The sequence below is a fragment of the Myodes glareolus genome, chromosome 11 (assembly GCF_982192425.1).
Source record: "Myodes glareolus chromosome 11, mMyoGla1.1, whole genome shotgun sequence".
In the NCBI taxonomy this organism is placed as follows: domain Eukaryota; kingdom Metazoa; phylum Chordata; class Mammalia; order Rodentia; family Cricetidae; genus Myodes; species Myodes glareolus.
The window spans coordinates 18,811,736-18,835,512 of NC_142036.1; the positions used below are offsets into that span (position 1 = coordinate 18,811,736).

The 23,777-nt window shown below is 47.3% G+C and overlaps 1 protein-coding gene across 4 annotated transcripts in view; it reads right to left on the reverse strand.

Moving 5' to 3' along the window:
- Window positions 1-632: 632 nt before the first annotated feature.
- Window positions 633-23,777, reverse strand: part of Eml1 (EMAP like 1) — a 156,458-nt gene continuing 133,313 nt past the window's right edge. For all 4 annotated transcript variants that reach the window (XM_048431260.3, XM_087911517.1, XM_085697913.2 and 1 more), the window contains 11 exons: window positions 23,663-23,762; window positions 22,496-22,650; window positions 16,131-16,256; window positions 15,760-15,891; window positions 13,841-13,908; window positions 11,250-11,338; window positions 5,537-5,634; window positions 5,340-5,427; window positions 3,981-4,076; window positions 2,761-2,891; window positions 633-2,100 (listed from right to left, as the gene is read on the reverse strand). In XM_048431260.3, the coding sequence (XP_048287217.3) occupies window positions 1,975-2,100; window positions 2,761-2,891; window positions 3,981-4,076; window positions 5,340-5,427; window positions 5,537-5,634; window positions 11,250-11,338; window positions 13,841-13,908; window positions 15,760-15,891; window positions 16,131-16,256; window positions 22,496-22,650; window positions 23,663-23,762 (1,209 nt within the window). In that variant the 3' untranslated portion in view covers window positions 633-1,974. The remainder of the gene's footprint in view (window positions 2,101-2,760; window positions 2,892-3,980; window positions 4,077-5,339; window positions 5,428-5,536; window positions 5,635-11,249; window positions 11,339-13,840; window positions 13,909-15,759; window positions 15,892-16,130; window positions 16,257-22,495; window positions 22,651-23,662; window positions 23,763-23,777) is intronic.

The window sequence follows — 23,777 nt, forward strand, 5'->3', positions numbered from 1 at the left end:
CTTCTTGACTTATAAGCTGTCATATGTGTTTATGTGTGACATGTCGCCCATAGGCTTTGAATGCTTAGTCCCAGTCGGCGTGGCTATTGAAGGAGGTTCTGGAAAGTTGAGGAGGTGCAGCATCAACAGAGGCAGTAGTCACTGAGGGTAGGTCCTTAGATGGCTGGTATCTCTGGTCCCTTCCTTCTTGCTCTGTTTCCTGATTATCAGACAACGAAGTCGCTTCTCCAATCTGTTCCCCTCACCATGACGTTCTCCCTAAATGCTTGGGGTCAAGTAACAGTGGCCTGTAGCACCTAACAATATAATCTAAGCCAAGTCCTCCCTCCCTGAAGTGGTTTCTGCCAGGCCATCGTAATACCAAAGGAGCCAATATGCAAATTGTCATGGGTCTCTTTCCCTTCCTGGGTATCTAATTAGTCCTTTAACTATCTACTCAAAGTGACTATCTTGCCAGTACTTTTTAGAGTTGTCCTATCTGATGAAGGTTTCCATACTGTCCACAGAGCAGAACTCCATCTGCAAGGGGTAGGGGAGTGAGCCCTCTGTGCGGGAACACAATGCAGAGTGGATCGTATCTAATTTTAAATACTTTAATTGATACACTTTCAGAAACATAGGTCAATAAGAAATCCACTTTTAAGATTTTATTTCATTATAGAATATATTTGATAAGGGTACATACAAACGGCTTCATCTTGAGTCACGTTGTTTTTCTGGTGCCCCGCCCTTTCACAGCAGGCTAGAGATGGCAAAGGAAATGTCTCCCAAGTTGTCCTTCATCGGCCACTCTAAACAACCGGTGTGGTAGAGTTCAGGTAATTCAATTTGCTTGTTTGCTTAAAAATCTCAGCATTTGTCCTTAGCTCTTTGTGATTCTTCTATTTAAAAATCTGAGATGCAGTCCCCAATGTAAACAATAAATTCAATCTGTCACACAATGGGTAAGGCTTTCTTGACACATTTAGACCACCTATGTCCTACTCAGCAGAGCACAGTCTTAGTCCACACGATGTGCACTGTCCATGCACGAGAGTCGGAAAAGGGGGCTGCCCTTAGCACCGGGAGCCCCTGAGCTGCTGCACTCCCCGGGCCGCCACACTGAAGACAGTCCTTCTCCAACTTGATCTACTTGGTCGTTGGGTACAAACGTACAATGTCCAAAGCACACACAGCGAGGCCCAGCCATGGGCATTTTATCGTGAGTTACTAAACCCTATACAAGGACAATACCGTATCATGCCATTAATACACAGAGGGTGGTGGCTAAATGTCTCACCATTAATCAGGGCACACAAACAGAGATGGGCGGTGGGGGTGAAGTTTGTGGAGGTGCTGAGAAACTGGCTGTGCCCCCGGGAAGGACAGTCTATCCAGAGTGTGGAAGCACCTATACAGCCCACTGGAGCCCAGGGGTTCTCTAGTGGAAATTGTCCAGAGAGTATACATTCCCTTTCCTGCCAGCCTCCCAAAGGGAGGGGTTAGTGAGATCTTTGTTACATGACCAAGGAAAGTCTGGTATTTGCATTCCTGATTCAGTTATGTGATTTATCCTTTTAGGACCAATTAATCAATGACTGCAGTTCGGTACTTCATTATAAATATCTGACCTAGCAAGGTGAAGCAGTGAAGACAATATACAATATTTTAAAAGGCATTCTGTGACCGTTCTAAAGAGTTCATAGAAAAGTGACGATAAGGACACACCAGTCCCTTCCGTTGATGCCACTGCCATGTAAACCTTGGGAACTTTCTTTACCCAACATGCATTCTGTCCCGTACTATATAACAAAAGCAGACACAAAACCGCTTTTCTGGTGTGACACTCGCTGGCTCCCCAACTAAGGTAACCGGTAGAGGGACCATTTTCCTGAGGTTTGTAAGAGTTTGTAGACAAAACAGAAATCACAGTGACCAAGCGGAACGTGAGTCTGTCTCCTCGGGCACCATCTGCTCCCAGAGCTCCCCTGGAGACTAAATGACCCGCCACTGCATGATGCTCGTGTCTTTCCCACCCGTGGAGATAAGGTGGCTGTCTTCACAGAGGAAGTCCACGTTGGTGACGTGGCTGCTGTGTCCCCCGTAGATGTGGCTTGGAGCCTGGAAAAATATGGCAAGGAGGGAAGCTTAGATGGAGCCGACTGGCGTCAGGGAATGCTTGGATTTGAGATCAGTCCATAACTCTGTTACTTCCCCGATTGTAAGCTGCTTTTGTCTGTGCACCTGCTTTGTGTGCAGGACTCAAGAGGGGCATAGAACTAATCCTCCAGGACAGAAGCAAGCACATGATACACTTGAAGTCAAGTAAGTCAATGCCCGAGGATGCACCAGGTATGAGCCAACCCTAAGGTGGGACTAAGCAGTTGCTGGGGTGAGGGATAGGGTCTTCTGGCTGAAGGATGTTCAGATTCACCAAGGCCCAGGAAAACAATCTAGGCACAGGCATGGTCAGTTCAGTAGGGTTGGAGTGGGCATGGAGAGATAGGCCATAGGTGTGTGTGTGTGTGTGTGTGTGTGTGTGTGTGTGTGTGTGTGGTGTTGGAATGAAACCCATATATCTGCAGAGGTAGACATACCAGATATAGAGAGCTTTGTGACCACATCTGGGTTGAGGTTGCTCCGAGGGCAGAAGGGAACCCCAGAGGTGCTCGGGCAGCAGGTTAGTAGGGTCATGCTGGCAGCCCTTACCCACAGTTCATTTCCAACAGGTCAGAGCACAGTGCAAGCCCTGAGGAAGAGTGTGAGTGGCTAAGGCCTTACCCTGAACTGTGAGCAAGGGTAGGAGAAGAGGTGCACTTTGCCAAAGTCATCGCCTGTGCACAGAAGCTTTTTCTCGTGGGCCCGGCAGATGGCGTTGATGTCTGTTCCGTCGGAGCCTTCTGGCCACACTCCTGAAACAGAGCACAGACAACACTGGAAACCCCAGGCCCACAACACACAGGACCTGGTCACCCAACATGTCATAAAAAGAAAACCATCTTCAGTCTGGGCTTTAGAATCAAGGGCCAGGAGGATGCTCATTTCCAGCTCCTGCTTTTCTCTGCTGCCTGGTCCGGTCTAGCCTGGACCAGCCTTGAGAATCTCTGCATCATTTCCTACAGCTTTGCTGAGCTACCTGCCTCCATTGGGGCCCTTCTGGGCGCAATGGCAGAGTATCAACTGCCCTGGTTATGAAGAGGCGGTTTTCCATTGTAGGTTCTTGAGATTGCAGGGGTATCTGGATGGTAGGGGCACTGCTTCCTGGGAGAGACTTTTGGTTGAAAACTTTACATATGAGAGGGCTGAGTGTACATCAGCTTCCCAGCAAGCAGCCCTGGTGTGAACCTAGAGGGCTTGACACTCAACACCAGGAAACAGAGTAGCCACACTATAGGGACTTACAAAGTCCTATCAGCCGACTGGCTGTGTACCACTGTAGTGACTTGTTTTAGACTAAGATGGGCTTTGAAGGAAGTGAAATTTTTAGGCTAAGGATCAAAGACTATAACAATCCTAACAAGTGGCAAATGAATCACGTGCTGCATGGTTCATATAGGTACAACATCCATGTAATCACTGCAGGAGGACCGGCCTTGCTTTGGGTTAATTCCTCCCTCATCCTTCTCACACAGCCTGAGCCTGGGAGATGAGGAGAGTGTGTATCATAGCCCCAAACAGTGGCAGAGCAGATGGACAAGACTGAAGGTGGTGAAGCTAGAACAATGGCTCAGTGGTTCAGAGCACCTACTCTGGGTTTGATTCCCAGCACCTACATGGCTGCTAACGACTATCAGTAACTCTAGTACCAAGGGAATCTGATGCTCTCTTCTGGCTTCCACCAGTACTGTACACACATGGTGCATAGACATATGTGCAGACAAAGCACTTATATCCATAAACAATTAAAAATATATAAATTCTTAAAGATTTGAGGTGGTGTGATCTCATACGTTAGAACACATTTTCCATGTTCAAAGTCAATGTCATCTGTGGACCCCTACCAAAGACATGGAATCCCAAGGTGCAGGTGTAGGTGGCCCACTCGATGTCCCTTGTGGTTTCCACACTCACAACTTGCTTACAGGCAGACGGGACCCCTGGAAGAAGCAAACAGCCTTGTGACTTTTCAGCCAAGGGCCCTGCCCTCCCTGGGGCCAGGCAGGGTCCTCAGAGCTACGCCCCATCTGGGAAGAAGCTCCTCTCAGCCATGGGAGCAGTGGGGCACAGCTGTCAGTTTGCCAGGGAAGGAGTGCAAATCTGGGCTTTAGGAGAGGCTGCCTTTCAGGGTTCGGTGTCCTTCTCTGAGATACCCTCTTTTGCTCCCCACCACCAGCATGGCTTCTCCCATCTGTGACCAGTCTCTGGTCCCCAGCCACCTACTGCTCAGTGTCCTCATGGCAGGCCTGAACCCTGCCTTGCTTCTGGACTGTTCAGCCCTCTTCCAGCATGTACACACACACACACCAAACACATGCATACATATACATGCATGCACACGCTTACGCACATCTCTTAGCCTCTTCAGCTCTGAGGCAGGGGTGGAAGTTCATGGATACCAGTCTCAGCAGGTGCCAAGGCCTCCAGCTCATCTGTCTGGGTAGGTTCTAGATACAGGCCCATTCCCCAAGCAACTGCCCTCTTGTGCACCCGTGTGAGGCGGGAGCTGTGGAAGAAGGGCTCCCTCCTGGAACTGGCTGCCTCTTTTCTCTGCCTTCTCCAGGCTCCTTACCAAGCAGGCAACAGGCCCAGGGGAGTAACTTCCTCCCTACCCCTGGTTTAAGCCCCTCACCTGCATTTGAACCCTGATTTCTTTATTAATAAAAAAGGGGCCCAGCCTGAAAGTGCCAGAAAACCCTGTGGATCATGGGAAAGTGTAGGCAAACAGCAGTGTGCATTCGAAGGAACTTCCTGTGGGTGGAGACATGAACACTGTCATATCCCACGACCCCCTCCATTTTGCTCAGAGTAAAGGCTGATGTTGGCATCCTTCCTCCTCCCAGGTACTGACTAAGCACAGAGACTGGGCCTAAGAAAGGTTTGAAGAAAAGGAATAGGGCCCTGGGGCTTTTATCCACCCAAGTGGGAGGGACTTCATGGTCTCTGCCTGCTTGGGAGGGTACTTTCACTAAGGCCAGCCATACTGTGACATTCACCCACCTCCAGGACCTCCACACAGGGCTCACTTCTTCCCCAGGGTGGGGAACAAGATCCCTCCCAATCAACACAATCCAATGTCAGGCTCCACCTCACAGAGGACACTGAGGGATGGAGAGGGCCTCATCCCACACAGGCCTGTGGGAGTCTCAGAGCAAGTGTCATGAATCATCCAAACCCAGACAACCCTGCTGCCCGCTACTCACAGTAAAGGATTTCGTAGTCCCCGGAATTGGACACCAGGAACTGTGAGTTCACGGACCAGTCGAGGTGGGTGATGAAGCTGGAATGGCCCTGGGGGAGAGCACTGGGTAAGTCCCTCGTGCCTGTTGGAACGTGGCAGACACCACGCCACTGTCATGAAATGACCACGTCAGCGCCCCCAGGAAATGGAAAAACGTACAGAGCACTTGCCAACTCTTGTGTATCTCCTCCCATTGTCGCCAACTCCGTAAATGTAGATGCAGTTGTCATGAGAGCCTATTGCTAAGAAATTCCCATCTGCAGAAACAGAACAGATTTCGAATGTGAAGCCGCTGTGTTATTCATCACAAGAGAGAATGGCACTTGCCACCATAGATCTGAACCAAGCAGTCCAATTAATGAACTATTCAAAGGGAAACACATTGCTTTTTTTCTTTTTTCTTTTAAAGATTTATTTATTTATTATGTATACAACATCCTCCCTCCATGTACGCCCACATACCAGAGGAGGACACCATATCTCATTACAGATGGTTGTGAGCCACCATGTGGTTGCTGGGAATTGAACTCAGGACCTCTGGAAGAGTAACCAGTGCTCTTAACCACTGAGCCAACTCTCCAGCCCAATACATTGCTTTCCAATGCATCCTATAAAGCTTTCAAAGTTCTTGTTTGAAAAATACCCATAGAATTAGTATATAAGTATAGAGTCTGCTGGGCGGTGGTGGCACACACCTTTAATCCCAACACTCGTGAGGCAGAGGCAGGTGGATCTCTGTGATTAAGGCCAGCTTGGTCTACAAGAGCTAGTTCCATGACAGGCTCCAAAAGCTACAGAGAAACCCTGTCTCGAAAACCATCCCACCACCACCAAAAAAAAAGTATAGAGTCTGGTAAAAGTTTATAAAATCCCCTTTTTCAAACTTTTAAAATAAAATTTGAAATCTTTATTTTTATTTTATGTGTATGTGTATTTTTGTCCACTTGAATGTAGGTATGTGCCCCATGTACCTAAGGAGGCCAGAAGGGGGCATCAGAAGCCTTGAAACTGGAGTTATAGATTGTTATAAATTGCCATGTGGGGGCTGAGAACTGAACTCAGATCTTTGCAAGAGCAGCTAGTGCTCTTAAACACTGAGCTCTCTCTGGCCCCTGAAATATAATCCTATAAGTTGTATAAAATCTTTCCCTGGCTGTCCCCTTCCCCACCTTTGCAGGGTGGAGACCCAGTTTTTTAGCCCCAGCTGTCCGAGACTGGGCCTCTGCAGCCACAGCCTTCCTCATAGGGCCTGGGCTCTAGAAGGACTCCTTGTATCCTCCCAAGGCTCCTCCACTTCAGTGGGTTCACTGCCTGTGTCAAGGAAGTCTAGGATGCTGGACTGCAGGGCTGGTGCTGAAAGGCCAGGCAAGGCGCTTTTGGTAAGGGTGGCAGAGTCCTTCCTGTAGGCAAAGTTGATGATGGGGGAGACCCTAAGACGCACCAGGAAAAAAACAGGATCTGGAGACAAGTCCAGAAATGCCAGCACGTCCTGAGCAGGGACAGCAGGAAAGACAAGGGAATGATAAAAGAGTGGTGGCCTCAAGTTGTTGAGAGGAAGCTGAGGAAGGAGTGAGGGACGATGGGTTCCTCCAGTCAGACTGGCTGCAGGCAAGTCCTGCTCTTACTGATCATCCATGCCTGCTCACAGAGCATGTTGTCTTAGTTGGGGTTTCTGTCGCTGTGAAGAGACACCATGATGACCATAGCAACTCTTAGAAAGGAAAGCATTTAATGGGATGGCTTACAGTTTCAAAGGTTCAGCCCAGTATCATCCTAGTGGGACATGGTGCTGGAGCTGAGAGTCCTACATCTTGATTGGCAGGCAACAGGAAGTGAACTGCCTCATAGGAACTTCAAAGCCCATCCCCACAGTGACACACTTCCTCCAATAAGGACAGACCTACTCCAACAGGCCATGCCTCCTCCTACTGCCACTCCCTTTGGGAGCCATTTTCTTTCAGAATACCACACATGTGTAGGCTACCCTGAAGTCAGGCTCACTAGGAAGTCCCTGGCAGCCACTGGCATACACCATTGCTTTGCCCAAAAGCCCAGTTTTCTCCTTATAGGGGGTTAACACAGGGTAGCATGGACTGCAACCACCAGAAAATGGTATCTTAGGATGCTCTAGCAAAATGGGGAGGAGGGCAAGATTGAAGGAGCCTAAGTGGTCAGGAAGCCCAAAGGGAGGGGGCAAGCATATTTGCTGGAGAGGGGAAAGAAAGAATACTACAGAGGCTGGGATCCTGGGCAGAGCACCCACATTGCTGACCCCAAACAGGGCCAGGGAACGTCAGAAGATCCAGTGTCCCTGTCCTGACGCCCATCTGATCATGACCACAGCGCTCTGTGCTGACAACCACAGTAACTACCACTTTCCTAGCGGTGGCTGTGGGCCAGCGCTGTCTAAACACTTCCCACAGGAACCTGAACAAACATTAGGAGACAGGGTTGCCAATCCCATATTTTAAGATTAGAAGCATAATGGCCCAGGGTGTATGTGCACACACATGTATGTGTGTATGCATGCGTACATGTGTGTGTGTGCATATGCCACACTGCATGAGTAGAGATCAGAAGACAATTCATAGGGAGTTAGTTATGGCCCAGGGTGATGTATGTGTGTGTGTGTGTGTGTGTGTGTGTGCACATGTGTGTGTGTGTGTGTGTGTGCACATGCCACACTGCATGAGTAGAGATCAGAAGACAATTCATAGGGAGTTAGTTGTGGCCCAGGGTGTATGTGTGTGTGTATATGTGTGTGTGTGTGTGTGTGCTACATTGCATGAGTAGAGATCAGAATACAATTCATATGGAGTTAGCTTGTTCCCTAGGGATCCAACTCAGATGGCCAGGCTTAGCAATAAGCACCTTTACTTGTCATGTGTTTCATAGCTGCCTGGGTTCCAATGTCAGTTCTGGGAGCTGAGGCCACTGTGGTGGTTTGAATTAAGAATGGCTCCCATTAGCCGGATCCCATTAGCCGGATGGTGGTGGCACACACTTTAATCCCCATACTCAGGAGGCAGTGGCAAGTGGATCTTTATGAGTTTGAGGACAGCCTGGTCTAGAGAGTGAGTTTCAGGACAGCCAGGGCTACACAGAGAAACCCTGTCCCAAAAAACAAACAAACAAAAAGAATGGCTCACATCAACTCACAGATTTCAAGGCTCAGTGACTTGGGTTTGACACTATTTGAAAGGATTGGGAAGTGTGGTCTTGTTGGAGAAAGTGTGTCACTGGAGATAGTTTGAGGTTTCAAAAAGCCCATGCCAGACTTAGCCAATGAGTCTCAGTCTCTCTCTTACCTATAAATCAGGATGTAGCTCTCAGTATTGCTCCAGAGCTGCTTGCTTGCCATGCTCCCTACCATGATGGTAATGGACTAAACCACTGGCACTGTAAGCCAGCCAATTAAACGCTTTCTCGTATAAGAGCTGCAATGGCTACGGTGTCTCTTCACAGCAGCAGAACACTGACTAGGACAGCCACTCCCCAAAGTCTTCGTCCACTGCCCAGGTGCTGCTCCTGGGCTTCTCTGCGGCCTTCGAGACATTAGTGACATCTTTTCTCTCCCACACTCCTCTGTCAGAGAACACATGGGCACCTGCTTTTAGTGGAGCTTCTCAGTAGTGTGCTGCCTGATTTGTCAAAACCATTGGCTTGACAGAGAGCACTGACTCCATATGGCTGGCTGGCCCAGGGAGCTCACATGCTGCGGGCAGTTTGTGACTCGGGGGAAGGCAGTATTACCCAGAGGAAAGCTCCAGGGACTGCCACTGCGATAACAGAGAAGAAATGGACACACAGGCTCGCTCACATGAGCAACTTTTGAGGAAGACAGGTTGCGGGATGATGCTCTCTTGCACTGGCCAATAGCTGAACAGGATAAAGTTAGGTAGGAAAGCCAAACTGAGAGCGATAGAAAAAGGAAGGGCAGAGTCGGGAGTCGCCAGCCAGATGCAGAGGGAGCAGGAGATGAATATGCCATGCTAATAAAGGTACCATCACATGGCAGAGTGTAAATAAGGAGTATGGGTTAATTTAAAATGTAAGGGTTAGCTAGTAATAAGCCTGAGCTATTGGTTGAGCATTTATAAGTTAATATTAAGTCTTGGTGTTGGTTGTTTAGGAAACTGCTACCAGGACAGGAAAACTCTGCCTACACTCCATGTTTGTTTGTTTGCTTTTCCAGACAAGGTCTCACTGTATAGCCCTGGGTATTCTGGAACTCTCTTTGTAGATCAGACTCGCCTTGAACTCACAGATTCTCCTGCCTCTGTCTCCCAAGTGCTGGGTTAAAGGTATGCACCACCAAGCCCAACTCATTTTTTTTCTTACATTCTCCATCAGTAGAAAAATATTTGACAAATCTCAACACTTCTTATGTTGAGAGCAATCAGGACAGAAGAGAATGCTCTCCCGACAAATGGTATCTCTGTCCCTAAAGATGAAAGACTGAGAGAAAAACAAGAGAGCCACCCTGGCCAACCTTGTCAGCATTTTACTGGAGGAACCAGTTATGGAGTGAAGGAAAAGTAAAGGCATCTAGATCCAAAGAGAAGGCAAACTTACTTACAGATGATATCACATTGTATAAGAAAAATCCTGAAGAATTAAACACACACACATACATAAATCAAACACACATACTTAGACTACACATGTGCGTACACACACATTCCACACACAAACACCATACATATATACATAGACATATATATAAACCACACATGTGTACATAGACAACATATATATGACACACAAACTACACACACCACACATATGTACACAAACCACACAAATACATACAAACCACACACACACACACACACACACACACACACACACACACATATATATATATATATATATATATATATATATATATATATATATATATATGCATGTGATGCTCCCCTCCTCTTTAAAACTGATTAGAGAGTTTGGAAAAGGGAACCTATATAAAAGAGCCATATGCAAAATTCAATTTTATTTCAATATACTAGTAACTGTCTAAAAATAAAATTCAGAAAAATTTCATTCACAATAATAAAAATAACAGGAATATCTAGAAGAATAAATACAAATTTACCAAACAGGGCTGGGAAATAGATCATCTGGACTCATGCTTGCATGGCCCATACTACATGGCTCGAGCCATCTCCCCAGCCCCCATGAACCTCTGAACTACACATTTGTACTGGGTAAATGGTGTGCATCTTGGAAGGACATGAAGGCAACAGAGTGATCACTTCAAATCCTGGTGATGGGGTGGGGACCTTACCCTGACATTCTGTCTAATTCTGTTTGAGATTTTCTGTAACATAAACCAGGCGGTGGTGATGCATGCCTTTAATCCCAGCACTTGGGAGGCAGAGGCAGGAGAATTTCTGTGAGTTCAAGGTCAGCCTGATCTACAAAGTGAGTTCCAGGACAAATGAGGCTACACAGGAAAACCCTGTCTCAAAAAATTAAAGGTGGCGGGGGGGGGGGGGGGCAGGGAGGGAGAGAGATAGAGAGTTTTTTTGTTTTGTTTTGTTTTGTTTGGTTTTTCGAGACAGGGTTTCTCTGTAGCTTTGGAGCCTGTCCTGGAGCTAGCTCTTGTATACCAGGCTGGCCTCGAACTCGCAGAGATCCACCTGCCTCTGCCTCCCAAGTGCTGGGATTACAGGCGTGTGCCACTACTGCCTGGTGGTAGTGTAATTTTCATACAAAATTAAAGCACAGTTGCCCCATGACCCGAGGGGCAGCGAACCCTACTAACACAGCTATATTATGCATGCTTAAACTAAATCCCCCTTAGAGGAGCTGTCAACTTGTTTCTCGTGAAGAGCGGCACCATTTGTGAGAAGTGAGAGTTGTATCTGACCTGGTGAATAGCGCATCACAGACAGCTGCTCGTTCCCATCTGTGTGGACGGTGACCAAGTCCTTTGTCTCCGTGTCGAACACAAACCACCTGTTGTAAACATGAGACACACAGTGTAGGTATTCGTAACAACACAAGATTGTCCCCACAGCACGAGCCTGTTAATCGCAGGGCTTTGCAAACACACTCAGAAATTCCCTCCATGCCGGCTTCCCTTGGGAAAGGAGCGACACACTGACAACCACCAGAAGCCCTTCAGAACTTAGCACTGAAGGCTCTCTCGAGATCTTGTTTGCTTTGCCTTGGGCAGGAAGACGAGCAAAAGGGCCTGTGGTCAGAGGTGCAGCAAAGAGCCATGAGCATGAGGTGGCTGCCCCAGAGCTCTGGCCCAGGATAAGGAGGGGGACCCCAGAGTGTGGGTAGAGAGTTGAGGGGTACGACAGTTCGACCCTCGATGCTCCCCACTATGCCAGGACTGATCAGAGCTCTCCTAAGGTCAGGGAGCAGGAAACAAGGTGCATTAAGCAGCAGAATGATGGAGCTCCCAGGCCCTTGGCTGTAGTCTGGCTGCTGTGGTTTCAGACCCGGATGACAGAGGCAGAGCTCCTGCTCTCCTGTCTATGTTCGGGATCTAACTATCTGGGTACCCTGGGGGCCTTCAGGAAACCTGTACGTTGCTTTTAGCTGAGTATTTGGTCCTGGGATAAAAGATGTGGGAGGAGGAGACAAAGTGTAGGATTAGGTCGCAGGTGCCATCTATTCCATCCTAGGATACTTCAATTCTGAATGCTGTCACACCTCCCCTGTCAGTAGGTAAATGATGGCGAGGTCTGCCGGGTTGCCAGTCGGTCAGAGGGAAGGGTCTACTGAATTAAAGCTCTGATGTCTCAAAGAGGGTCCCTGTGTGCCTGTATGTGCACACGGGTGCCGTCATGCAAGCATTTTTTTTTTTTTTTTTTTTTTGGATAAAAAGAAAATCGTGTATACATGTGAGTCTGTGTGGAGGTTTTTATACAAACATGTAGTACCCAGGAAATGCCAGCAGAGGGTGCCAGACTCCCCTGGAGATGGAGTTACAGATGGCTGTGAGCTGCCTGATGTGGGTTCTAACTGTTGAGCCATCTCTCCAATCCTTTTCCTACAAGCATTCTGCAGAAGGGCTCTTAAGGCACCTTTGCTACGACTTATGAGTAGTTGTCTTTATAAACCCCACAGGTATAAAAACAAAATCAGAGCAGTATGCTTTTAGGAAAGGCCGACGGGCAGGAGCATCTAAGACTATACAGCTGGGGCTAGAACAGACTCAGTCTTCCTCATGCAGGCTCTGCTGCCGATGATTTTATTGTCCTTTTCAACCTCAGGCTTGAAAACATTGAATGGAAAATTTCAGAAAAAAAGCGTAAGTTTTGCATTGTATCTGTTCTGAGAACACTATTCACTTCATTTTTTTTCTGTGAGGAACCGAATCATTTTAATCCATCATGGGGGGAGGGTGGACCCACCATCGCTAGACCCTTTGAGACAAAACCATACACACAGAACTTCTACAGTCTCAACAGATCCATCTGATTATTGGTCACGATCATTCACCGCTCACTTGAGCCGCATTACGCCGTGAAGTTTTATCACAGGCATGGATGAGAGGAAAGAGCTAGGTTATACGAGGTTCTGTAACAACTACATCTTTGAACATCCAGCAGGGGTCTTGGACCACATCCCTGAGGGCAGACTGCTCTATTGAGTCAAGCAAAATGGTAACACAGCCAAACCCTGCCAAACAATGATAATACCAGCCACCTAGCCAGCTCAGGAGATGTCCCTATGTACAGGGCTCTTTCAGTCGTCGGTGTTGGTGGCTTTACCACAACTCACAGAGCAGAAGGACAGTCAGAGAGTTTCTAGAAGTGACTCACAGATGCACTGCTGCTCATGGCGAAGCCGGGCAGTGAGCGCAGATCTACTGTCTAGAGTGGCAGAAGAAGCTGAGTCTGGACGTGAGGCCCAGGATCTGGGCACTTTCTACAGCATTGAAAGCTTCTCTAGCTGAGAAAGCAGGCTTCGCTCCTCAGTGCTTTGGAATGTTTTCCTGCCCATTTCTGCCACAGGCTCTAGATCAGTGGTTCTCAACCTTTCTAATGTTCCTCAGGTTGTGGCGACCCCAACCATAAAATTATTCTGTTGTTACTTCATAAATGTAATACTGCTGCTGTTATGAGTAACAATGTAAATATCTGTATCTTCCAATAAGTTCAGGGGTTGTGACCCCCAGGTTGAGAACCACTACTCTTGGGCAGGTTCCCAGGAGCTCTCAGAGCCTCTGGAGCTAGTGGCAGATGGAGCTGGGTGGGGGGGTGGAGCTGGGGAGGAAACACGTAAACAGACCCATGGTTTTCCTCAAGGTTTCAAATGGGAAGAGCTCGGTTTCGTTTTTTGAGCTTTGATTTAATTCTCAGTAAATGACCGGAACCGAAAAGATGCAGCCAAAGCTGGCATGCCCCTGCCCCTGCCCCTGGGGAGACTCAGACATCTAGCTGCTCTTCGGGACTCTGACGGCAAAGGCTGTGCGAGGGGTGGGGTGGGGGCGGGGCTTACCTCCCAGTCAGTGTCCCGACTGCAACCACAGACCCTGAAGGATGAAAACCAGAAGACTGAGCTGGATCCTAAAATATTTTAAAGGAAGTGTAAATAGACAGCCAGACACAGCAAGACAGCACAACCCCACCCGCGCAGTACGCTCCCAGGCTACCCGGCTCTGTCTGAAAAGCCTCCTTGCTCCCCGGAAGAAATGCGCTGGGATCCGGGTCAGACTGCAACCACAGTGCAGGCCTGTCCTGGCCGAATCGCTCTGTGGTCTTATAGTCTGTCCTATCTACAGGAGTCAGAAAGGCAGACAGATAAATGCTCTTCTTCTGGGCCATAACCGGGCTCAGTGGAAAGTTGGTCAAATAGTGGGCTCCATCTATCTGGGAGCACCACCACCAGCCACCACCAGGGCAGGAGTGGACATTGGAGGCACAGAGATGCTACCAGAGCAGCTGAAACCACAGAGCAGACGGAGACTCGATACCAGTCATACCATCTTCAGCTGACTCCAAAAGCGGTCGTCCTCACTAAACGGGTGCTGCTGACATGCGAACAGAACTCGGGGTCCCTTGATCCGCTCCCCGACAAGCTATTTCTATAACGCAGCCGGCCTGAACCACACAACTCTTTTCATATGGAGGTGGAGAGGCTAAGGGTTCTTTATCCACCGGGGATGGTGGGCAGAGGGTCGAGGACACTGCAGGGCTGTGAGCTCCAGCCCTGGTCCCAAACTTACGTTAGGCCAGAGCAATTAGTTAACTGCCTGGTGAGGGGCAGGGAGGTGGGGTGTCAGGGTTGTCAGTTGGTGGCCATGCTCAGGGAACTGCAGGAGGGCTGCCCTCCCTCGATGCAGTGGGAATGCCTACCCTGGGCTCAGCTGGGTGCAGTGAGCAGCACCCTGTGACAGTCCAGCCCCAGCCCCAGGCCCCTGGAAATACCAGCAGCTTTGCAGGAATAAATGCACAATCCCGGGCACTGCAAGAAGGCCGTTTCCTAATATGGGATGTGTGAGTTACCAGGAGACAAGTAACCAATGGAGGCTGCCTGTGATTCACTACAGTGTGACAGAACACAGCCTGGGGTTAGGAGTCAGTCTGAGCTGGGCAACTTAGCCACTTTTTTTTTTTTAATGATTGTAAGTGTTTTGTCTGCATGTATATAAGTGCACCCTGATGCCCCCAGAGGCCAGATCAAGGCGTTAGATCCCTTGGAACTAGATGGAGTTCCAGATGGTTGTGAGTGGGCCTGTGGGGGTTGGGAACTGAACCCAGTCCTCTGCAGAGCAGAGGGTGCACTAAACCATGGAGCCACTCCCCACTTACTAACTTAGTGACCTTGACAAGTAACTCATCTTCTCTGTTCCCCCCTTTCCTGACAAACAGTCAGAGCAAAACTAAAATTCTTCAACCCACAGAAGAGTTGTAAGAACGACGGATGATACAACACATCCACAGCCTGACGAGCCAGCAGCACAGGCGTGCCAGTCTGGTCTCCACTGGGGAGGGGACGGGAGACTCTGATAAGAAATCTGTGTTCCCCCCCGCAAAGTTCAGTGCGAATGCTTTATCTCGGCCACCAAACTCCACAGAGGGATAAGAGAAACCGTGTCCTCAGTGTGGCTCATAGCTCTGTTAGCTATGCCATCACAGAACACAGGCTCTTCCCAGGCTTCCTCAGCACCTGGGTCAGCTAAATCCCCTCTCAGGAACCTGATCACCTGCTTGGAAACACTAACTTGCTGTTGAGGAAGCTCAATGGTGAAGCAGAATGATATGGGTGAGAACACTGGACACACCCTTAAAAACAAGGTCATTATTAAAAGGTAGAACATTGGTCTTAAACAGCTACTTATCACTGTTAATTTCATGCACCAATCCATCCCAGGGGAGTTTTTATAAGGAAACCAGAAAGGGAGCATGCATGTTTACCTCTATGATTTTGTCCCAGACAGGCCGGTGACCAACAGCATCCCAGAGAGTGGCATGCTTGTCATGTCCACAGGTCAAGAACTGAGGTTTGGAGGCATGGATGGCCAGCCCCCAGAGTTCATCAGTGTGACCCTACAAAGAGCCAAGACACAGGGACTCTGAGATGCCACGGTCACAGAGGAGCCTCCATCAGGTCTGAAAGATTGCCTCATCAGCTTGTTCCTCCCAGCTTAATCACGACACAAAACACAACGCTGAAGTAGAAAGTCATCCCACTGGGAAACTCCGGAGCCAGCCGCCCTTCCAATGCTCACATATATCTGCATTAATGGCAGGATGTAAGAGTTTGGCATTTGCCAAGCTGACAATACCTGAGTGATGGGTGTGAAGTCCCCTGACAAAGTGCCTTGCAGGACAAAGTTTCTAGTTGTGCCTATCAAGATGACATTGCCCTTCCCCTCAGCCACTGTCCGTATCGGGCCAAACTGCTCAGGAATCTGTATGGTAAAAAGTAACGTGGAAACAAAGATTTAAGATTTCATTCAATTGGCACTTTTTCTTTTTCTTTCTTTTTTTTTTCCTTTTGAGAGGTTTCACTGTGTAGTTCAGGCTGGCCTTGAATTTATTATGCAACCCTGACCTCAAACTCAAGGTAATCTTCCTGATTCAGTCTTTCCCAAGAGCCAGGATTATGGATGTGCACCAGCATTTATCTCAGGCATTAAAAATATCTGTGATGCTGGGTAGGGGTGGCGCATGTCTTTAATCCCAGCACTCAGGAGGCAGAGGCAAGTGGATCTCTGTGAGTTTGAGGTCAGCCTGGTCTTCAGAGCAAGTTCCAGGACAGGCTCCAAAGCAAGAGAGAAACCCTGTCTCTAAAACCAAAAAGACAAACAAACAAACAAACAAAAACATTTATGACGCCTGGTAGTAGTGGCAACACATGCCTTTAATCCCAACACTCAGGGAAGCAGAGGCAAGAGGATCTCTGAGTTCGAATCCAGCCTAGTCTACAGAGTGAGTTCCAGGACAGTCAGAACTCCATAGAGAAAGTCTGTCTTGAAAACAAACAAACAAAAATTGTGTTGCATGTTAACTTTTAAAGACAGTTTTATATATGTGTGCCCAGAAGAGAAACTCAGTTGTATAGATATCACAGCCAGCTGTTGAGCAAGTGATCAAAACTCTAAACCTGTGTGTGTGTGTGTGTGTGTGTGTGTGTGTGTGTGTGTGTGTGTGTGTGTGAGAGAGAGAGAGAGAGAGAGAGAGAGGGAATGCACACATGTGTGTTTGCCTATTAGTGGTGTTAGAGGTGGACCTGGGACTTCTTGTATCTAGGCAAGTACTTTATTTTTTTAAACTATAAACATCTTAAATATCTTAAAGAATCAGCAAGGATACAGTCTTAGCAGGGCATCAGGGCACAACGACCTTTAATATAGCCCTGGGGAGGCAGAGGTGAGCAGATCTCTGTGGGTCTGAAACCAGCTTAGTCTAGATAGTGAGTTCTAGGCCAGCCAGGGCTAAATATAAAGACCATGTTTTTTTAAAAACAGAGTAGGTGGGGAGGGGGAGTATGATTGGATAATCTAGCCTTTACTAGTAATGCCTCCTGCCTCAGAAGCTGATAAAACCAGAGACTTGTAAGAGTTCCAAAAACCTCCTTTAACTTCAAAATGGTCTCAGAGGAGTGTCATTGTGCATGTTGGTAAGTATGCGGGGGTCCAGGGAGATATTTGGAATGCACCTGCTAAGAACCGTTCACTCTGCTAAAGTGAAGGGTATTCGTTCACTATAGTAAGAATGCTGGGGTGGCTGGACCCAGGGATGTCATGAAGCATCCAGGCCTGACACGGTGAGAAGCAGACTGCCCGGCACACAGTCTCTACCTGTGGGCTGTATCGGCAGAGGCCTAAGGCAATGGCTGAGCTGGTGGAGCGGAGTGTGCCTGGACTCCTGGCACATGGGAGGCTGAGAAGGGACGGCTAGGGGTCACAGGCTAGTCTGGGCTACAGAGTGAGATTCTGGGTCAAAGAAGCTTGGGGGATAGCTCAGTTGGTTAAGTGCCAGAGTTTGTTTCTGGAACCCAGGTAAAAGCCAGCTGTGATAGCAAGGAATCCCAGCACTGAGAAGATAGAGGTGAACAAATCCCAGGGGTTTGCTGTCAGCGGCCTAGATGAGTGGGCAAGTGCCACAGCTCGGTGAGATGCTGTCTCACAGAATAAAGAGGATGGCACTTGAGGAATAACACCAAAAGCTGACATCTGGCCCCCCATTCACACACACACACACACACACACACATGTGCACACACATACACACTTCAAATCCAAAGCTTTTTTTCTTTTTCTTTTTTTTTTTTTAGAAAAGTTATAAAGAAGAGAAGGAATGACATTCTGTGAAGTGGAAGAGCTACATCTGAGGGCTAGAGAGATGGCTCAGAGGTTAAGAGCACTGACTGCTCTTCCAGAGGTCCTGAGTTCAATTCCCAGCAACCACATAGTGGCTCACAGCCATCTATAATGAGATTTGGTGCCCTCTTCTGGCATGCAAGCAAACATGGAAGGAATGTTGCAAACATAATAAATAAATAAATCTTTTTTTTTTTAAAAAAAAAAAAAGAGCTGCATCTGAGATGCCAGAATCATTTCCAGTACCTTCCTTACAGTTTAACATAAAAATGCCCATAACAAGCAATGCACAGCACATCCCCCCAAATGCTGATCAAATATAACTACAAACAACTCATGTTTTTATTTTTGGTGTGGGCGGGTGCTACAGGATTGAACTCGGCATGTGTGATGTCTTGTCCTGGCCTCAGCTTTACTGTCCTGTGAGATGGGACGGCATGAGTGTGAGCAAGAACTTCAAATGCCAGAAGATGGCGGTGACTTATCTACACTGAGGCACAAGCGACGATCAAAGTGAAAGAAAGCGGGAACAGAAAAACAAATTTCAAGAAAAGGGGCCCAAGAACTTGCCCACTGTGAAGAACCTGAAACAAAGAATTTGTAGGCAAGACCTAGAAAGGCAGTGTCTAACTCAGACACATAGTGACATCTGTGCAGAACTGGTCTTCACAAACTGGGATGCCGAAGATTTTTTAGGCATAACTAAACTCTTTTGTCCAGAAGACTTGGGGTCCGGAACCTGCTGGTAACTGTCAAGCATGGTTTGTTAATGGTGAACACTGACAGAGTAATGCTGAGGATGGAACCACACCCAACTCTTCAGTAAGAACAGAGCTTCTCAGAGCAATGTGGTGACCCTGTTCCCACAGGTCTCAGTCTGATCCCGGGACTCAGAGTTCTGTGAAGCCACGTCCACTCCCTCCCTCCTCCCTTGTCCACCGAAGCAAGCTGGTCTTCAGCTTCTAACCTGAGTTCCTTCCCCCCCCAGACAGTTTCTGTCTCTCCCTTCTCCCCACTGCTCCCTCCTCTCTCTCTCTCTCTCTCTCTCTCTCTCTCTCTCTCTCTCTCTCTCTCTCTCTCTCTCTCTCTCTCCTCTTCCCCTTCTCCCTTTCCCCTCCATAACTCACTAAATAAATAGCCAACTTCCCTCTGCATGGGTGCCTATTCATCTCAGTCTCTCATCCACTATGTGGCTTCCTGCCTGGGACCCAGCTGCCTTCATGGCCTGCCTTGGTCTCGGGACCCGCGGCCCACTGCCTGACGGCACTTAGGAACCTGCAGTGTTTTACTTAAACCATTACACTTCTAAATTTCCTTGCAGTGATAAGTCGGGCAAGCCTGTCCAAAGATTGTGTTCTTAGATCTTAGCAAATCTCCAAATGAATCACTTGTGGGAAATGCTCTTGTATACTGTAAAGATTTGTCACTTGTTTTGGTTCAATGCAATGCTGATTGGCCAGTAGTCAGGCAGGAAGTTTAGGCAGGGCAACCAGACTAAGAGAATTTTGGGAAGAGAATAGGCACAGATGCAGTCACCAGCCAGACACAGAGAAAGCAAGATAAGAACGCTGCACTGAGGAAAGGTACCAAGCCACGTGGCTAAACATGGACAAGAATTATATGTTATTTTAAGTTGTAAGAGTTAGTTAATAATAAGCCTGAGCTAATAAACTAAACAGTTTATAATTAAAGTAAGCCTCTGTGTGTTTCACTGGGACTAACAGCTGTAGGACCGGGAGGGACAGAATTTGGGGACTAAATAGCTGCGAGACCAGGTGGGAGAGAAACTTTGTGCTACAGTTAGTACTATCAATATGTAGAAATGTTCTTTATTCCTCTAATATACCATATTATAACATTATGAGTAATTTCCCAGTTGACAATATATAGTCTCACCTCATTTGTTATTTATAAAATTCTTTCTCTTACATCAATCTCACATAATAATATAACCATTCACATATTCTTTCTTTCCTTTCATTCAAGATTTACTTATTTTATTATATATATGAATATTTGTCTACATGTATGCATGTGTATCACATGTGTGTAGTGCCCACAGAAGCCAAAAGAGGATGCCAGATTCTCTCAGACTAGAGACTACAGATGGTTGGGAGTGGCCACGCAGGTATTGAGAACTTAACCTGGGTCCTCTGCAAGGGTAGTAAGTGTTCTTAACCTCTGAGTCATCTATCCAGTCCTCTATTTCTCCTCCTCCTTTTTGTTTTGTTGTTGTTTGTTTTGAGGCAGTGTCTTTCTACATAGTCCTGGCTGTCCTGGAACTCTCTATGTGGATCAAGAGGTTGGCCTCAAACTCACAGAAGTTCTCCTACCTCTGCTTCTGCATCTGGAGTGTTGACTCTTACTGAGATATATGGCGAGAGCCCACAGTTTTGACTCCGTTCCATCCTGATGAAAGGTCAGAGAGTTCAAACCCTTTCTTGTTTCACAACGACAAATAACAGGATGTTTGGACAAAGGTGTGGCCACTGATCGCTTTGCTCCTCAAAGGCAGACAACGTGAGGTTTGACTTAGGGTGTGGTTACAAGGCTATTTTTGAGATGTAATTAAGTAATCACGCTTGCTTGTTCCTCGTATCGTGGTAAGGAAGTCTTTTGCTCCCCCCTTTGGATAGGGGTATATAGGGGCTATGAGAAATAAATTTGGGCTGTTACAGTATTCACTGGAAGCCCTTCCAACTCTATCTTCTGTCTCTTGTCTATTTCTTTCCTCCATTCTCACTCCCCTTTTCAGGTACATGTGAACAGGTCGGGCAGTCCTGACAATATACATGGCAAATAAAAACTATACATCTTTAAAGTATTCCATGATGTTTTGACAAATATATCCAGAACTCAGAAGGCTGAAGCAAGAATATCTCTGAGTTTGAGGCTAGCCTATGCTACACATGAGCTTAAGTTATCCTATCCTAGACCATGTAGCAAGACTATGTATATGTATGTATGTATGTATGTATGTATGTATGTGAGATATATATATATATATATATATATATATATATCACCAAGGTCAAGACCTTCATGAGCATCTGGAGATACCAGCTGGGAAAAAGACACAAGCTAGAACCCTGAATGCAGATCTCCAACACCCACATAAAAAGCCAGGCACAGCTGTGCACACCTATGGCTCCAGCACCGGGTACAGGTGGAGGCAGGAGGATGGCTGGGGCTTGCTGGCTGTCAGCCTGTCTCCAGGTTCACTGAGAGACCCTGTCTCAAAGACTCAAGGCGAAGAGTTATAGAGCAGACACCTGACATCATCTGGCTTTGACAAATATGTGCATGGGCGTGGATTTACATATGCACACATGTGCATATATCATATATATATATACATCATACACACTCTCTCACATAAAAATACATAAATAAAGGTATACTATCAAATAATGGTGGAAAGGGAATGTGGTGATATTTTGTTTGTGCTGTAGCAAATAAAGCCTGCCTGCAGTTAAGAGCACAGACCTAGGAACACTACTTAGTCATAAAGGCCAGGCAGTGGGGGCACACACATTTAATCCCAGCACAGAGACAGAGGCAGACGGACTTCTGTGAGTTCAAGGCCACCCTGGGCTACACAAGATTGAATCAGTCTAAAAGAGAAATGGAGCCAAGCGGTGGTTCACACATTTAATCCCAGGACCAGGGAGGTGGAGATGAGAAGTGATATGGTTGGACGGAAAGAGGAATATAAGGCGGGAGGAGCTCAGGGTTCAGTCTGAGGTTTTGTAGCGACAGAATAGCCTATTCCGTCTGAGGAGTTCGTAGCAGTAAGAGCTAGTGGTGGCTGTTCTGTTTCTCTGAACTCGCAGCTTTCACCCCCTAATATCTGACTCCAGGCTTTTATTATTAAGACCAATTAGAATTCGCGCTACAAGGGAAGGGACTGTTGACGAAAGCCTTTCCGTACCAAGGAACCATGAACTACAACTTCAGACTACCCCAAACAGTGCCACGGATGTGGCAGAGTGTGACTCAGAAGCTGGGAACAAATCAGGCGCCGCTGTACCTGGTTCACGGTGATGCTGTACGCCAGCAGCATATGGGGATTGGAAAAAAGAGAAAGGGTCCCTTGGAAAATGAAGATTGCTTCTATTAAAATGATGTTCAAAACAGGAAGTGTTGAGTAGCCTGAAGTCTTACTTTGTTTTATGTGTACATAAACTGCCTCTATAATTTTCCTAAGATTGTTGCCCCCCCATAAAAATTCATCTAATTTATTTTTTCAAAGCACTGAGTTGAAGATTTTCAAACATGAGCAGATGCATCAGGTGAACAGGTCCAGGGTCCACACTGGGGTTTACCTCCGTCTTGTGAAGTTTTTGATAGTTTCCGTTCCAGGAAATGAGCCTCCGGTCTTTCCCTCCTCCTGACACCAGCGTGCCATCTCTCAACATACAAAGTGCAAAAATGCCACCCTCGTGGGCCCCTTGAACTGCATAGCTTATCCGATTTGTACCTAAACACACCAGGGAAAGCACCATTAATGAAGAGCGTATCAAAAGGCTACCCTCTGACCATTGCTAGTCCCGTTTCAGTTTGTTTTAACTTATGATAGGTTATGTGTCATGTTAATACATTCCTAGCAACGACTCAAATTTTTTACCTTCTCGGAGTCCAGCGCGCATGAGCCAGATGGCCCTGTGACTGAGGACAGCACAAGTGTTGTGGGAGCTGGGTGGCCGGGAACATGGCCTCTGCGTGTGCTCTCTGGTTTCTCCCTAGTGGGCTGTTTCCCTTTCAGCCCACTTGTGGAATGGGGTTACGGCTTACCCTGCAGGGCTGTTCTAAGGGTCAAATGAGCACTGTCTATAGTAGATACCAAAAAATCACCTTGCCATTCTGAAATTACATTGGGAGGCATATCTTCCCCTTCATTCCCAGGCCCAACCCTGAGACCTTGGAGCCTGGAGGACGGTTGTGTGTGTGTGTGTGTGTGTGTGTGTGTGTGTGTGTTCCTGAACCTAGGAAACGCTTGTGAATTCTCACTGGCCTTAGCTGGCATCTCTTCTCCCTTCTCTAACTGTAAGTGACGCTCTCCCTTCTCTAACTGCAGGGATTCAGATATGACCTGTGCACAAGCGTCTCACTTGTATCGGTGTCTGTAGCACTCCAGCAACGTCTGTCAGGTGCTATGTAGATCAGAAAAGTTACCCACATAGGTCACAGCTCTATAGCTATTAATAACTTCTGGGTTATATTTGCTATTAGCTCTCCCAGCAACATGATTAACTCCACACAGTATCCTGACCTTAAAAAGTCTTTTACAACGGCATATGCAAAGTCAACAACTCTTAATGTTCCCCAGTTTTCTACCATCCTAACTTTATAGTTTCACTAAAGCCACACACACGAACACACCTATGTAACTTGGAACTTAGTGGTCATCCTGTACGCCACACCAACAACTCCTTTCTACGAACATCACCTCCAATGCCTTAGTTACAGCATCACTGAGAACTGCTTGTTACCTTTTCCCCACACCAAGATGTTGCCACTTGAATCTCCAGTAATGGTGTCCCCATTTTCGGAAAATGTCACGCAAAGGACGAACTTTGGCTTCTCTTGTTTCTGTGGAATGTAGCA